At 33.8% G+C, this 18274-nt stretch overlaps 1 protein-coding gene across 1 annotated transcript in view; it reads left to right on the forward strand.

The window, feature by feature from the left end:
• The window catches only part of wwk (white walker), a 61667-nt gene that overhangs the window by 38033 nt on the left and 5360 nt on the right, over positions 1-18274 (forward strand). Inside the window, exons 10-14 of the mRNA XM_069825946.1 lie at positions 688-743; positions 11731-11805; positions 15717-15968; positions 16997-17194; positions 17621-17752. Of these exons, the coding sequence (XP_069682047.1) occupies positions 688-743; positions 11731-11805; positions 15717-15968; positions 16997-17194; positions 17621-17752 (713 nt within the window). The remainder of the gene's footprint in view (positions 1-687; positions 744-11730; positions 11806-15716; positions 15969-16996; positions 17195-17620; positions 17753-18274) is intronic.

Below are 18274 nucleotides of genomic sequence, written 5' to 3' on the forward strand. Positions count from 1 at the left end.
TTGTATCGACCATTTATTCCTATGTCAGCAATAATTTCGAAGTACTAAATTTGATCCATATTAAATTCATGAAATTAGGATAGTTGAGAAAGGGAAGAAAATTTTTCCCTGAGAAAAAGCTTTAAAAATCTTGAAGCAAATTGTGATAATGTAATTGGTACTTTGTAGTTTTATCCAGAAAATTTGTATTCCAGTATTATTGTATTGTGAGGAATAATGTAGGCCTGTTACTTTATGCCCTTTCTCCTTTATCTTAATGCATCCTTTCTCTTCTAACCTGATTTTATACTAATTTGAAGTGAGTTTAATTTACAGATGAAGGTTCCAGGCACTGAATAACTTTAATATAAATACTAAACTAGCTTCTCTTTCTCTCACTGCTTATTGGATATAATTTTGTGGCATGTTATATAACAACAAGACATGTGACACTTCACAATAAGTCTGCAGACCTTGCATTGCGCACATGTCACATTAGCAACATATGAAGGTAGTCTGCACTGTTTGAAATTACTTAAACAGTGTGCATAAACTTTGATGTAAGGACTTTATAAACAACTCAGTATGTAACTGCATGTTAGATTCACTGTGTTTTCATTGTCCTGTCTATGAAATTCACATATTGCTTCCAAAATTTTATTCATGGCACTCGTTCTATACAAAGGGTTCTTTCTTCTTTTCAACCAGAAAACTACAGGCTTGAGACCAAGTATGAAAATCATCTAATCGTCAAAGTAGCATTGGTTTGTATCCAGACGGCTCGCTTGCTTGCCTGTTCGTTGTAACTCTGTGGCATATCTTGCTTTTTATCCCATGAATGAAGTCATGCTGCCTAGTGTTGGTATTGGAATCATGATTCTTTAAAGAAATATCAATTAACCTAGCAAAATGTGAATAAAATCCGGATTGAAGTGCCATTAGTAGTGCATTTTCGAATGAAATGGAAATGAATTAAATACTGTTATCGTCACAATCATGCCATGGTATGAAAGAAAAATTTCACAACCTCGAGCGGGAATCGAACCTGCGACTTCCTTTTCTCCGGTCAGGCGCTCTACCACTGAGCTATCGAGTTCGTCTCACGCCAAAGGCTCGGAATTGTGGTAGAGCGCCTGACCGGAGAACATGAAGTCGCAGGTTCGATTCCTGCTCGAGGTTGTGAAATTTTTCTTTCATACCATGGCATGATTGTGACCATAATAGTATTTAATTCATTAATATGTCACATCAACGGACGTATATACGTCATCCAAACATCGTGAAATGGAAATGTTATATACAAAATTAAGATCTGTATGTCATAGTAATGCAACACATGCAACATATTTCTATAACAAAAAAATTAAAGAAAAGAGCAGGCATTTAAAGAAAATATTAAACATACATTACAGTCATGTGCACTTAAATATTGTAGCATATGCAAAATAAAATATGTTAGGAAAATCATCACACACTAAATAATTGTAAGTTATGAAATATATTTCAAACCTTTTTATTTTACAACATAAGTATACTGAATCACAACATTAGAGCCACCATTACCATTCTGATTATTGCCACCACAATCACAAATACTCTCTTCACTCACAACTAGCATTTCTTATTCCCATCTTTTATCCCACTTACATTTCTACTACCTATTTCTATTTTACCTACAACTTCATTTTCTACTCCTATGTTTTTATCTCCCATTTCTTCTATTACTGCATTATTATTACCTCTGTCTCACTTCCTTTTCTAATACCTATTCCTATTTATATTTTTATTTTCCATCTCCTACTCCTGTATTCACTCATCCTACTTCCATTCCACCTACTGTTTCTGTTACTTCTACTCCATCACCTATTTATGCTATTTCTACTCTGTCTACTGTTTCTGTTATTTCTACTCAGACTCCGTTTCTGGTACTTCTACTCCTGTGTCTACTACCGGTACTTCTACTCAGTCTCCTATTTCTTCTACTTGTACTCCATCTTCAGTTTCTGCTGCTTTTACTCCATCTACTGTTTCTGCTACTTCTGCTCTTACTGTGTATGCTACATCTACTCCATATCTTATCTTTACTACTACTTCTCTATATCTTATTAAATTTGTACTACTCTATTTCTACCCTAACTTCTACTTTTGTTTATGCTCCAAGTTTTATTCCATCACCCACCCATATTTTTAGAACTACCACTTCTAGTCCACCTCCTAATTCTGTTTATGCTACTCGGATTTATATTCCATCTCCTTTTTCTATTACTTTTACTCAGTTTCTTCTATTCTTCTACTATTCTATTCTCATTTTTATTTATGCTTTTACTTCTCCATCTTATACTCATTTTTATTCTTCCCTTCAACTTCTCCAACTACCACTCTTCCAGTATTTCTTTTCCTCACTCTTCAACTTATGCTTTAACCGCACTGTAGATAAGCAGAAAGAAGAAGACAAAATAAACAATTAATATAAGCAATAAAATAGCACAGATTACAAAAACAAGAGCCTATATGATAAAGAACAATCACAATTGAAAATGTTTATAAACAATATTCACAAGTACTGGTATAATAATATACACACACATATATATATATATATATATATATATATATATATATAGCAATTAATTATCTAACCATATGTCAAGTTCCCTTAATAATTTCTTCAATTTTCACTTTAAATTTAATCATACTATGTTAGCTAAAACAGGGTACTGAGAAATTAATTTGTTGCATAGTTTTAAGCCATAGTTGAAGCAATGTTTTATACCAGCTGCCATTGAACTTTTGGATTCTGTAAAATGAAATACGTATTATAATTATGCCAATATGTGTGAAATTTTTCTTGTTCTTATAAAAAAAAAGAAAATTAATAATGTATATTTATATATCTGCTCCAATTTGAAAACATTAAAATCCAAATGAAGATATTTAATAGGATAATCAATAGACTTTTTCAGACAAATTTTGATTATTCTCTTTTGTAGTAAATCCAGCAGCTTATGGATTTAGAAACGCTGCCCCAACCAACAATGCCATAAGGTAGTACAGATTGTTCCAAGGATAAATAAATTAATCTTAAAATATTAAGAGAGAGGTAAGAACGAAGTATAACAAATCTATATATAATTTTGCGTGATTTATTATATAAAAATGCAATGTATGTGTCCCATCTAAGGTGCTGGTCAATTAGTATTCCCAAATATTTAACTTTAGTAGAATTGGTTAAACATGGATAGTCGCAATTTAGAGAAATTGTACAATTAGGATTGTGAATTTTAATATTGTGAATATAGTCAAGATGTATGTCATTGTGTGAAGTTAGTGAAAAGGCTACAACCATTGTTTTAGAAATATTTAAAGATAGTAAGTTTGAATCTAGCCATTTTTTTTATTAGATGCTTACCATTGTTTGCTTTCTGATTTACCTTCATACTTATGCTGTGCTTCGTATTGCAGTCTGTGTAGAGTCTTTGCTTCCATAGTGTGTTTCATCCACTTCAGACTTCCTCTTTATTACTACTAATTCACTTATCCTAACTTTTTTTCCATGTCTTCTGACTACCTGCGCACGGTACTTTCATCATTTTATCGTCTCTTCTTCCTCTCTGATTCATGTAATTTTAGGATCATGGTAAAGTAATTCGTGGATACTTCCTTATGAATAGCAAAATACATTCAAGCGGTATGTAAAGATATTTTTTCACATTTTATACATATACTTATGGTTTTTAGAGTTTTAACATGCTATACTTTCGAATATCAAGTAGTAGTAGTAATAATAATAATAATAGTTTCAGTGGTGAACGGTCATTTGTTAAAAAAATTAGTAATACCCGAGAAAAAGTAAATAAATTAATACATAACCTTATTTCATTATTCACTAATTTCAATATAACCATTTTAATAGAAATTGAATTCTCTTTTTCTTCTCCTAAGAAGTGTTACTGTAATGTCGCGAACCATGTATACCATATTTCAGTGAGAAATATAACAATAATCCAGGGGGCTGGTCTGTGAGAGGATTACTGTTTGGTAGCCGAGTAGGTATAACTAAGTATACCTGGAATATTTTAAAGGAACTCGGCATTCCTTACAGAATATTAGAACAAAAGATTGTCACTGTTAGTAAGGACTCATTGTATATTTTACATGGACATCTTTACTACACCTAAATTAATATAATAAATTGTGACATTTTCATACTAATTTATTTATATTATTGTTAAATTCCATGTTTTAATTTTTACGTGTTCTTAAATGATTCTGTTACATCAACTATGTTCAAATTTCCATTATACACTCTCTTCTAGAATTCAGGATCTTTTTGACCCCTGCATTTTTAGGCTGATGTTTGTTCTTTTGAATAAATATTTATTATTATTATTATTATTATTAGTATTATTATTATTATTATTTCTTTTTTATAAAGGAATTTTCTGTGATAACACAGGTTTCCTCAACCAAAATATATTTTCTTTCTAAAGTTCTCTCGGTCTAGCCAGTCTTCATCTGTCAGGTTTCTTTTCTGCACAATCTTCATTTCCTCTGCCCATGTGGGTTATGGTCTATCTCTCTTCCTTCTTCCTTCTGGTTTACAAATTAGGGCTTCTCTATTTAATCTATTTTTTCTTCTCATAACATGCCCGTACCATCTTAACTGCATTTCTTCTATTACTTTAACAATATCTTCTGTAACACCTGTTTTCTCTCGTACTATTTTTTATTTTTTCCCTCTTTTAAATTTTTGCCGAACACCTTAGATCAGCTATTTTCAACTGGTGTTCGCAAATGATAGGCTGGTGTGCCGCGAGAAAATGAAAATAGTAAAGATTGTTGTAGTAAATTGGAAAAATAAAAGTGGAAAGAGTACCGGTAATGAAAAAGTGAGTCCACAAAAGTCAACTTTCAGTGAATGCGACACAAGTAAACATTAGTAAAGTCATTTCCTCTAAAACCCTCAAAATTCGTCCATGGTTAGGATCCACTGGTTTAGATTATATGAGTGTGCCGCGGGATTTTAAATTACACATTTAGTGTGCCACATGTTGAAAAAGATTGCCTTAGATAATCCATCTCTGTAACCTTCAAATTATTATTATTAGTATTATTATTATTATTATTATTATTATTATTATTATTATTATTATTATTATTATTATTTATGAACATGAATAACATTTATGTTTCACTTCGTTTCAAAATTATTTTCATACATAATAATTTTGTGTTGTGAATTATTTCAAGTATTAGTAGGCTTACTTGTTATTTTCTTTATTTTACAATATGTAAATTCTTAACTGTTTTCTTAAGCTGCTGCCTGCATTTCATTTGAATTTTATAGCAATGGAAAATATTTTGCTTCTTAAAATATATTCTGATTGTATTTATGATGTATAAACATACGTGCTTCTGCTCTTTTGGGCTGCAATGTCTAATGTAGTAACGATCTAATGAATTAAATAAATAAATTTGAATTGAACATAGGCCTAGTATGTTGACAAATATTAGGTGAGAAAATATTTACATGCTGTATAAAAAACATTGAAAAATGAAACATTAGCTCCGAAATGCCAAAATATGTTACAAAACCAGTGTAAATCCGAAGGCGACATCATATAGGTAATGTAACTGTAAAGGAAGACATATTGAAGAAAGCAATAAATGTATCTGAAATTTTAAAACATGTTATCATACACAAGGTGTAATCGATATGTACTAAAAGGAGGAAAGATAAAAGAAAGGATTAAACTTTCGAGTATATTATGTTTTCTTTATGTGTGTCGGTTGTGAAATGTAACATATATAAATTATTTGAATTGAATTGAATTTAAAAAGGGAAGGGCTATGACAGCCCTAGTACTGCGACCTGAGAGATCTATTGCGCATCCCGTCATAATATCCTAACAGTCCAATAATTTCATGTTCTTAATGGATTGAATCAAACTATGGACTGGAACAGTTGATAGCTCTTCAAGCTTTGGAAAATGTTTTCCAAAGATGAGAGCTCTTTGATGGGCGAGTGCATTGCAGTCACACAACAGATGAGCTACAGACTCATCTCCCTGTGTACAACGAGCACAGGCTGGCTTGATATTATGTCTCATTCTGTACAGATTCTTCTTGAGGGCACAGTGTCCTGTAAGGAATCTGACTGCCCAGCAGAGCTGTTTCTTGCTCAATTTTAACAAATCACTTGACCTGCTTTTATTACAATCTCTTATGAGAGCCTTAGAGCGTCTGCAGCCCTCACTTTCAGTAGTTTTTGTGTTTCTTGAGAGCCCAGTCCCTGATAATCTGCTTTATTGGTCTTTGAGATATCTGAAAGTATAAGAATATGTCTACGATTGTAGCTCTTCCTAATACTTTCCCTGACACTGGCTAAGATAGCAAAAATCTCAGCTTGAAAGACTGTGGCATATTGACCCAAGCTAAAAGAAAGCTTGGTGCCATTTCCAAATAATCCAGCACTAATTTCTGGCTTGGTTTTGGAACCATCAGTGTACAAGACTAGTCCCTTATATAAATCATTTAGTTTCACTTGTACAGTTCCTGACAATTAAAATATTCTGATTCTGAATCAGTAAAATTCAAAATTGTCTGTTTGGTTTAATATACAGTATGTAGATATAAAATTCATTAATTACTTCTTAACATTGTTCTCACGTAATTTCCAAATATTTAAAACTCCATAAATAGTACTAATCAGTAATTAAACATCGATCGTACTAAGTGAATTTGTTTTGAGTTATGACGCGAATGCTGTGTTCTTAGTAAAAGTTTTTAAGAGAAGCTATGAGTTAATACGTAACACTGTTGGCATGACTTCGTATATGTATGTGTTGCACCTCTGTGTTAGGTTATGCCTGCGAATGTATCATTATTTTTTGAAACTCTTAACTCTGTTCAGTAATGCAGGTGAGAAAAATGGCACAAACACTCTGATAATGGAAAAAGCAATAATATATTGCTGTCCTTTATGAAACATTACAGGTTTTGTGTATAGAATATGAATGGTACTTTCAAGTGTACTTATTTTAAATATTTACTGTATGTTAAAATGTTATTCACCATAACTTAATCCTTTCCCATTGAAATAAAAATAACAAAAGTTTTATACATCGTGTTTTAAATGATCAACACTGATAATTAAAGTGATTCATATAGCTTTCGTAACCTTTCGGAAATTATTTTTGCATGTATTAAATTAACATTTAATATTTATTAATACTGTTGTTGTTTTCTGTGGGAAAGGATGCTGTATTACATTATTAATTTGTTCACATTCAGACGTTTGTAATATAAGCGTTACATCTTGAGTTACATAAATTGCATGTTAAGCAGCAATTCAACAGAAAAAGATTCAGAAGAGGTTGGGTCAAGGAGTGGCATTATCACTTGCACAGCATTTAAGAAGCTGTTTAAGTTGGCGCTGAAAATGGAAAAGAAAATTACTCGTTTCACGACCATTTCTAATAGAGGAGAAGACACTTACTTGCGAGGTAGAGGCCCTACACATACATTGCTAAATAAACATTCCATTCAAATTTTAAGTTTGCTTTCGCTTTATTTTCTAGAGAGATTTGAAATGCTCAGTTGAGTCTCTTGTAGGTTCCCATACCAGTAAGTGTGGTTTCCATACCAGTAAGTGTGTGTCTTCATTCCTAATTTATAACATTCACATTTGTTTATGAATGTGCATGTACTGAATGTTTTGCGGTTATTCAACTTGGGTTCATCATGCAGCAGCACATCATACACACTTTATTTTGTTATAAGTGAATATCCTACAAACTCGATGTTTTGAAGCCATTTCCTTTAAAGTCAGAGGTAGATAGCTGTAATTTCTTCCCTTAGGAGAGAATGGAAATGTACATGATATGACTTACCGGTTATTAATTGCTCATGGAAGTTGAGTTTGTGTGCGTGAAAAGTAAATGTGAATATTTTATGTTAGGCAGTCAGACGTAAATACGGCTTTGTTTGATTTGTTGAAATGCTGTGAACACGTGTGAGGTGGTGTGATTTTTCACACTCTTTGTTGTTTTTCGTATTTTCTTTTAAAGCGGACTGAAGGAGAATAAGAAAGTTTTAGACTACTTTGTGAAGAACAAAATTCTGAAAATACTGAACAGAAAACAGAGATGCGTAATATTTAAAATCTGTATTTTGATACTGTATACTCCAGCTTAGAACAAGTTATACAGATAATAAAATATAATGAATTAATTCAGAGTCCTTTAGAGTGATTTGAGATACATGAGTCAATAGAGTGGTTGAAAATGTTCGGAGATAATAAGTTCCCCCCCACCATCTCAAAATTCAAAATTATATTGGGATTACTTAGAGCGCTATCGAATTTGTATTTGGGATTCCTTCCTTGGATATAAATCAGTCAGAGCATGTTACTGACGTTACGTCTTCTAGAGGTGGAGTCATAAACACCAGAGTTTCATTGTTTTTAGAGCATGTTACTGATGACACGTCTTCTAGAGGTGAAGTCACAAACACCAGAGTTCCATTGTCTTTGAATGTTCATGTCCTGTATGCAGGATATTTTATGTGGTTATTTGTATGAAAGTGTACTCTACTCTTAAAATAAATAGCTTAATTTCATTAAAATAATGTAATGATAAGTTTTATTTTTTCATAAGGACAGTGAAAAAATATATTTCTCATTCTTTATCCATACTTCTAATAAGACTTTCCTGAGAAGTTAAATAATTATCTAATTATGGATTAAAATTATTTATTCAAAATAGTTCACATTAGTAATTATAAATTGTAGGTTAAGTTCAATCACAGTTTTATAACCACATAAATACCTAAAAAAAAAATTTAGACTTCTCGCAGATGACGACTGCCTGGCTAAACATCTACATAGGATTGGACTTTATCCATCACCTCTGTCCACTACGCAAACTTCAGGAAGAAATGGATCACATCATCTCCTATGGTGTTCAGCACATTTTTATAAGCCATATTGTAGAAAAATATTGGAGCAACGAGAGCTAATGACTTCATTGTCAACAGCTCAACATTAGTAAATAACACCAATATCCAAACATAAATAAAGTTTTCTCAGACACACCATCTAAAGTACTTTTCGATATTGGTTGGACAAGAAGAGCAATGAAGCTTGCTAAGCTGCTACCAGTTAACAAGTTCTATTGGCTTAGCATTACGAACTATCATGTCAAAACAAAGAATTAATTGAAATGACAGTCATATATTATGTTTATGTGAAAGTCAATTATAATTTATATACGTAAAATGTATAAACTTTATCGAACACCCTCACACTTACTTGTATACAATAAAACAAAATAAAACCAAAGTACAAATGAGCCATTTTGATTAACAATTTATTGTCGGTTGTAATAGATTTCTTACAAAATTACAAAATCTGCTTTTGATGTGTTCATCTCCCAAACTAATATTAAACATAACAGTGTGTCAATTGTTACTATTAATAACAAAAACTCAAAGTCCACTGAGCAAATTATTGTTATTAAAATAAGATTAAAATATCTTAGAGATTAGTTCTTGGGCATGAGTTAGAGTCATCTGTCTTCTGGAAATAATTTATTTTGTCACATGAATGGTTTAGTTAGCAAACATCTGCCTAAAGTCCATGTTACTTAAATTGGAATGATAGATTTTACACTACGATGTGTACAGTTGTTGCATGGGGATCACAACTCATAGTAGCTTGAAATGGTGCACAATGTTAACTGGCTTTTTTCAGTACTTACAATCTCTAAACCTTTTTTGATCTCTTGAATTCTCATTTGGCAGTGTAACAAATAGGACAGAAATGCGAATGATAAGATTACTGTTGCTGCTACAACTCGTTTCCATAGCTCCATTATCTTAACCTGGACCATGTAAGCACTCGGTCAGTTTTTGCCATTTCTTCTCTCAGGCTTCATTACAATGTTCCTCTCGGCCTCCCCCTTCTTTCTGCTTCTTATGGATTTCACTCTAGGACCTCTCTTCATTTCTTTCCAGCACCCTTTTATAATGCACGTCAAAATCATCTCTATTTCGTCTCCTGACTCTCCAGTCCATAGGCTTTTGGTGGCATCTCTGATGAAGTTGCGTGCTAGATATACAATTGTTAGACTACCAAATATGCAGAATATTCCGCTGCTGACAAAAGGCTAGTGTGTCCAACAGTACAAACCATGTTTCACGTCCATAAAGCAGAACCCACCATGACATTAGAGTTGAAAATGAGCAGTTTTGTCTTAAAGATCATTTGATTGGAGTGCTATGTCAAGCAGGAACGTCCGAAGGCTCCTTTTATTTGTTCATTCTTGTGACCACACCTGTCTGGGCCTTACTGTCAGGTGTGACCTGAGTGCTTAGGTAGAGATAAGTTAGGGTTACCATATTTCTGTTCACCAAAATGACGGCACTTCGTTCACCAAAATAAGGACTCTCAATACTGAATTTTACACATAGGTATACTAAATAATCATTAATCTGGATTGTTCGCAAGAAAATAAGCACAAGAATGTTCGTGTAACTAACATTAAATTGAATGTCTTCTATTATTTTATTTTTTATTGGGTTAATGAATAAAATATTTCTTCCAAACTGATTAATTTATGTCACAGTAATTCGAAAGCTTTCTAAAGCTGTTCATACATACGTCATTTTAATACAATCTCTGTTATAACATCACATTTATATTATTATGTGATACTGTACTATTCCGTTGAACTGATTTTTTGTACCCTTATTTTGGATGAGTTATTGTAAATGTTTTTTAAATTTAATTTAATAAGTGCAGTCTTTCATTGACCATACTTAGCCAATGTCTTTCCTCAAAGTACTGCATTCAGATAAAAGAAAAAAGTGAACATTAGAATTGTGTGCGAAAATTTGAAAAGAAAAATTATGCAAGTTTTACGAGTGCAGGAAGTGAAAAATTAAACAATAATATTTCTCTTATTAGCATTATTTTGTATGTGTGGGAGAGGGGAAGTCAATCAATACTGCTTATTTTACCGCACAAACTAGTGAATTTTGAAAATTACTGGATGATAACCCTATAGGATGATTAGGATGACATAAGAATTTTGACTTCACTACACAAACTAAAGTAGTGTAAACAGTATCCTATTAAATAAAGAGAAAATGTTTTCATCAGGATCAATTCCCAGTCTTTGTGATAAGAGTGTTAGGATTTGATAAGTTATGACTGCACAAATGACATACGGTTTTTCATAAGTGCGCGAACTCTAAACAGTGTAATACTAACTGGTAGTTGCTTCTTCTCCAGACTCGGTAAGTAGAAAATTTCGAAGAAATGCTCTCGGACTAAATTTCAGACGTTTGTTCTGGTCTTTCGAATAGCATTACTGGTAATTAAATTTGACGTTTAATTTAAACATTTAATAACAACTGAAAAGTAGATTCATTTAGTTAATTAGTTACTGAAAAAAAACAGACATATTTATTACATTGTTTCCATTGACATGAGTTGTGATACCGAATAGTACACACAGGTCATTCTTAAGAAGTATAGATTTAGTATTGCTTGTAGTATAGCTCCCAATGCAGTTTGCTTGCAAGGGACCTAAATCCTAAATAATAGCATTAATTACATATTATATAGTATGTAAACAGAATGTCATGAATGTAGTGTGTGTTTGCATGATTGTGTAGATGCTGTTGTAAGTTACTTTATGCACCCTCATTCAGAGCATACTCAAATTGTCTGTCTGCTCTCTGTTTTAGTTCCAGTTCGTGAATTCCTTTCTGTCGCTCTTCTATATTGCTTTTTATCTACAAGACATGGAAAAATTGAGAGAGGTAAGTTCAAAAAGAAAATGTGCAGTTTATTCGTATTCTGTTTGTTTCACTGAATCTGGAGGAAGAAGAATAAATTCATATAGATTTATTGATATAAATTTGCTGTTACTTATAGTGTTCATTGCTCAATATTTCACTGATGTCTTGATGATCGTGCAACTTGTGTATACAATACATTAATGAAACAATTCCAGATTTATTTAAACATGTGTAACATAGTAATACTAGGACATTCGAGAAGTAATGGCAACACTTTTATTATTATAAACTAAATTTACATAGGATATTTTTAGAATTATATACTGGTACAGTATTTAAAAAACAGCCCTTTGCCATGCCTGCAACACGTTGACATTCCTAAGAAGACAGTGCTCTTTATCTGCCCCATCTTTTTTGGACACCTCTCTCACCAAGCGTTCTAAAGCCATTACAATGTCAACTCTTGCCTGAAAGCGAATGTTTCACAGAAGTTCTTTTATTTTGGAGAATAAGTCATAATCACAAGGATTCATATCTGGTGAATTTACTGGGTATGCGAGTACTTTTCAGTTCCATCTTCTTAACAAATTGGTCATCGTATATGCTACATGACAGAGAGTATTATCATGTAACACAATAGAACTCTCTTCAATGACCTGTTTTAGTTTACGATGCAATGCAGATGCAAATGATCGAAGTAATTAGAGTAATAAGTTGTATTTAATTTACTCTTATATGAGGACGTACTGCATGCACAAATTTATCCTTCATAGTCGTACCACACAATGATCATTACTTTCAAAGGATCCTACATTGCACGACATATTTGTAAGCACTGCTGTTCTGGGTGTCACCATTCACGTGATTGTCTCAGCTCAGGCAGATATGAACGCAAACATGTCGCATCCGTTGTGAAATGCGACAAAGAAAAACTATATCTTTACGTTCATATCACTACAGAAGCACTCTTGCTGTCGAAATGTGCTTCCATATCTGTGTAGCAGTTAGACTGTGCAAAATTCAGCGAGGACAGACTTAGAGCATATTCAGCTGCTTCACTAAAATTGTGTTAACAGATAGTGCTATGATATCAACTTCGTTTGAGAGTTTCACACATGTTCAACTTCTGTTGTCTTCGAATAAAGCACCTACAGACTTAACGTGAACATTGCGACTTCAGTGATGAGACTACCAGTACAAGGTTTGTTTTCATATTTCTGTCTTCCATTATGAAAGGCTTATACCCGCCCAGCAATAGTTTGATATGGTAGGATGCTCTCCCGTGAGCTTCTTGTAATACCCTAAAGCAACCCTGGGCACAGTGGGGAAGTAAAATGGAACTTAGAAACCCCCACCCATTTTCTTTTTGCTTACACTGACTTATAAAAAAAAGCACAATAGGCACTGTGCATCAGTGATGGATTTCAGGTGATCAGCGAGAGCCGAAAGTTCGTAAAAGCCTTATACAATCCGTTACTGAGCAATACTTACTTCCTGTGTACTCGTCTCAGCCAGGGAAAGTGGAGTGGGGAGGTAAGGGGAAATTTGCAGTGCCTCAATTGAATTAATAGTGCCCAGACCTGCCCTAAAGCATTGAGTTATGCTCTTTCCCAAGCAACTTGGATTTTGATGAAGCACCTTTGTTCATACTGTAACTTTTTATACAAAACAAGAATGTAACTTTTATTCAAAGCAACAATAATCACTTTCTATAATCGAATGTAAACACTCCCATCAACAATGGGATTTCCACTCCACACAGCAACACAGTATTCGTTATTGCACTCCACAGACGACAATGACAATTTACTTGGATTATTGAGAACAACAATATACTGCTAATCTTAACTAATGTTCACAAAGCACTATTTACAAGTCAGAACTGTCAGTTCTCAGTTCACAGTTCGTTTGTCTTGGCTAGTTCTTCTAGCTCAGTCACTCGAGTTCGCAGTATCTCGAATCCCAGACCTTCAAAGACAGTCCACTGAACTTCGAACTCAGGTCCCCCAATTGCGGTCCACTGCACTCAAACTCAGGACTTCGGACGCTCACACAGCTGCGGACACACTCAAGTCGAACTCCGGTCTCGAAGCTGGCTTCACTGCTACACAAGACTGGCTGGCTTGCTGTCCACCGACTATAACAACAACAACTACTCGTTCACTTGCCCCTCTCCTTTTATAACCAAACCATAGTTTCCAGAGAGTACAATACTGGAAATTTCTACGGATGTCCAGAAGATGGCACCCCTCGAATTCTTTGGATTTCTCCCCTCACTGCCGCGGTTGCTATCTCTCCTCTCCTCTCTACGCCACAGCACATGTCCCAGGAAGCAGATGCGCGCGCAACTTCTGCGCCGAACCACGGCCGACCTTGCCCTTCTTCTGCCGGTCGTGAGATCGAATCTCACGTGGCTGTCACAATACTTAATGATCATGCTTTTAGAGCAGTATTAATAATACACATACACACACACACACACACAAAAGTGTAGACCACTTAGTTCGTTAGACTATCAGAGTGCACTACTGACAGTGAATCCACATTACACTCGTATTGAATAATGATGGAGAATTTTTGGGATGTCACAGGAGAATCGGAGTACCCAGAGAAAATCCCTGTGCTGCCTGAACCACAGGTTTGCCCAACACAAGTTATAAATTCAGGATGGAGCAGGATATGAAGCAGGGTCCCCTGGCTTATAAGCCCAGCATTCTAGCACTGAGCCACTATAGTGGTTGCTTACTACACACAAGAAAACAGTTGATGTACTCACAAAATATTATTTGGAGAATTTCAATACGATTGATTTATACAACAATGGTTGGTCTGTAACACTATAAGCTTTTAATGATCACCACTAGGAGCGCTCATTTGCATTGTTGTTGCTATTACTTTTTAATGCTGTTGTATATTTAGCTTTATTATCATAAGTTCGTATAAAGATAAGAATATAAACAAGTTCACTATAGGGTTTGTTATTCAGTGATTATTTAAAATGATAGTGAAGGTTCATCATTTGTTCTAGTGGCTGTCTTCATCCCCTCTACCCAGCAGATTACGATCCCGTCTTATGGAACAAGAAGCAGCACTGCAGTTTACTTCCAGAAATTGTACTATATCGTGTTACTCTTTACATTCAGATGTGTTGTATTGTGCACTTTTTTGTTGATTAATGCTAACAAACTAGAAATATCCTATTCAGAATAATTTTTTTAATACGATTCGTATAATTAAAATAGAATCTGTAAGATAGATAAAGGACTATTCTTTGTACCGGTGTTCCTGCTTCACATAATTATAGTGAAATAAAACAAAAATTAAACTGGGTCTATATTTGACTACAGGCCAAACAGAAAAAGTATGTATCCACCAAGGACAAATTTAAAGGATCGGTACTAACATATAAAATTTATCTAAAATGTCTCGTATAATCTCGCACAGCATAAGAACTCAAACGAAATACGAGGGCAAAATATTCAAAATTTCTAAACAAGAACTTAGGAGGGCAGTGACAACGTCCTAAGACAATTCCAAGATATCTACAAGTGGGCAGGGCAGCATTTCAAACACTTGCTGTGATGAAGACTAGTTTCTGTATGATGATTATTTAGATTCCCCACTTCTATTAGCTTTAAAATTAGTTTTCATTTCGATATTAGCAATTGCACCCTGCAAATTCACTGCAGCATATACCGACAAGTGGGAAAAGAACAATTGCTGAATCTTCGCTATTATTTTAAATAACCTCACTGTGAACTGATTTTAAAATATTACATATATCTGTAATCTTCTTTATGCACATTGCATAACTGCAAGATAAAAAGAGAGCTTTGGTCACTCAGGTGAAACATAATCATAATACACTCTTTAATGTTTAAAAAATAATGCTTCTGGACTAATTATGTGCATTTATGGCTGTTGTTTCTTAGCAATTAGCTGCTCTGCTTATTGCGAGACAAGTGATTGGCAACTTGAAGGAATCAGCTGTACCATACATACTAGAGCAATTGCGACTTGCTAAAATGAGTTTTGACTTGTTTGGTGCTTTAAGCCCATCAGAAGCAAAAAAGGAACTTGCAAGTAGTCAGGCAGATGATTCTAAGGATACAACTTCTACCAATAAAACAACGGGAACTAACAGAAGTATCAGTCAAGCAGAACTGGAAAGCTCACTTTTCAAGGTAATTTCAACTTGCAAAAGGTTTCACAATAATTGGTGGAAAAGGATACATAAAAATTGTAATATTGTTACACTCCTCAGTTGCTAGAATAACTGGCTAGAGACTAGAAGGTCCTGGGTTCAATTCCTGGTTGTAGTGGGATTTTTCTCGCTGCCAAAGCATCCAGAATGCCCTTGGGCTCCACTCAGTCTCCAGTAAAATTGAATTCCGAGTCTTTTTCTGAAGACAGAAGGGTGGTTGAAGCGTAGTTCTGACCATATCATTTCATTCTAATGCAGAGGTTATGAAAGCCTGTAACTCTATCACCATGTCACCCTTGTGCCTTTATACGGCACCTAAAGGAGATACCTTTGCTTATTATAATGTGACTATGCGTAATAAAATTACCGATAAATTAAGAGTTATTAAGATGTTCCTCTCTGCGGGCATATGTCTGAGCTATGCGGAAGTGTATTTAATTCATAAAACAAGATAAGTAGACCATTTTTCAGTTTACCAAAGGGATAAAAATCACATGATAATAAATTAAATGATTTTGTTGGTCACGCTACAGACATACATAACTTGTTTTATTATTTACAAATACTTAATAGACACACAAAACTTTAAAATATATCTGTTATTTCGAGTGTATTATTTGTAAGTCTATTATGTAAGCTGATGCATTACACTTAAAACTGCTTCTTGTGGAACTCAGTGAAACGAAAAGACATATTTTTTTAATATTATTATTATTATTATTATTATTATTGTACAAAACAGATTTTCAGTATATAAAATAAAATAAATAAAAAAAAATGGCTAATTTACTTCTGTTTTTATATTTTACTTCTAATTTTAATGTTCTGTTCTAGTGTAAATGTTCATTTAAAAAAAAATGTTCTGTTCCTTTTCCTTGACGTGCAGAAATTATTTAAGTTTCATAATCTCAGTATGAGAATAATCAAATTAAGAAGTAAAGTAAACACTTAATGATTATACTTTCAAACATGAATACTAACACCAAGAATTGCTTTTCTGTATTGCAGTATGATGGAACATTTGCAGACCATTTGGAAATGTTCATCCAACTGGGCTATGTAGTTCTGTTTTCATCAGCGTTCCCTATGGCAGCAGTTTGTGCTCTGATCAACAACCTCATTGAAATTCGCAGTGATGCATTTAAGTTGTGCTTCACCTTTCAGCGGCCTTTTGGCCAGAGAGTTTCCAATATCGGCACTTGGCAGGTACATACAACAATTACATTTTGAAAGCTTCTTCTTTCAATGCACTCAAATATATACGTACCGGTACACAATTTGTGACAGTAATTTTAATTGAGCTGGAGGTTTCTTAGGACAGCTGGAAACAGCTTATTAGACCACAAAAAAAAAAAAAAATAGAAAATTGTACAGGTGCTTCATATTACACCCATTCAAAATTAAATTAATAAATACAAGGAAAACTGGATATACTGTATTTTGATAGTGATGGCAGTATTGGTGTTGTTGGTGGCAACAGGATTGGATGGCGTTAGTTGATGATAATGTATTGGTGGTGGTGGTGGTAACAACACAAAAAAATGTATTTATTGCTGTCATACTACTCTGGCACAGACAGAATTAAACTTGCCTTCTTATCTAGTTTATATTAATTGCAGTGGTTTGTTGCAGAACGCGATGGAGGTGATGTGCCTGATAGCCGTTTTGGTAAATTGTGCACTGATTGGTCTGTCTGGCCAGGTGCACCGCATGTTTCCTGAAATGTCTACAACACAAAACATTCTACTCATTGTTGCACTGGAGGTGAGTTGTGTGGACTGAGTGGTTACTATGAGACAGTTTAAGCCTATTGTGTCTATAATCAGAAGCATTATTGCATTCTTAATTTGATATCACTTATAATTTTCTCTCTCGATTCCAATTTAAGTACTGATATTAATATTACATAGAACAAGTTTGTTCTATTTATGCATTGCTGCATAGATTTGCACATTAGTCTGTAGTCCATTGTTCATGAATAAAATTGAATAAAAGTAAAATTCTATATTCAGGTCCATTATTTCATCGTTTTCAACTTCTGATAAGAAGTCACTATAATAAATATTATTGATCTGTCTGATAGGATTGAGAATATACCTATAGTCCCGTCTCTCTAATTTCCGACAGCCAATTGCGTTGCAGGTCGGCTACATTTAAACATGTGCGTCTTGTGATACGCTGATTCATTTCTTAAGGCTCGATAAGTACGTAATATAATCGCCCGCCATTTTAGCTCTTTCGTTGGCGTTCGCAGAAAGCACACGAAGACGTTATTTGCCGCTCAAT

This window comes from Periplaneta americana, chromosome 5 (genome assembly GCF_040183065.1).
Source record: "Periplaneta americana isolate PAMFEO1 chromosome 5, P.americana_PAMFEO1_priV1, whole genome shotgun sequence".
Lineage (NCBI taxonomy): Eukaryota > Metazoa > Arthropoda > Insecta > Blattodea > Blattidae > Periplaneta > Periplaneta americana.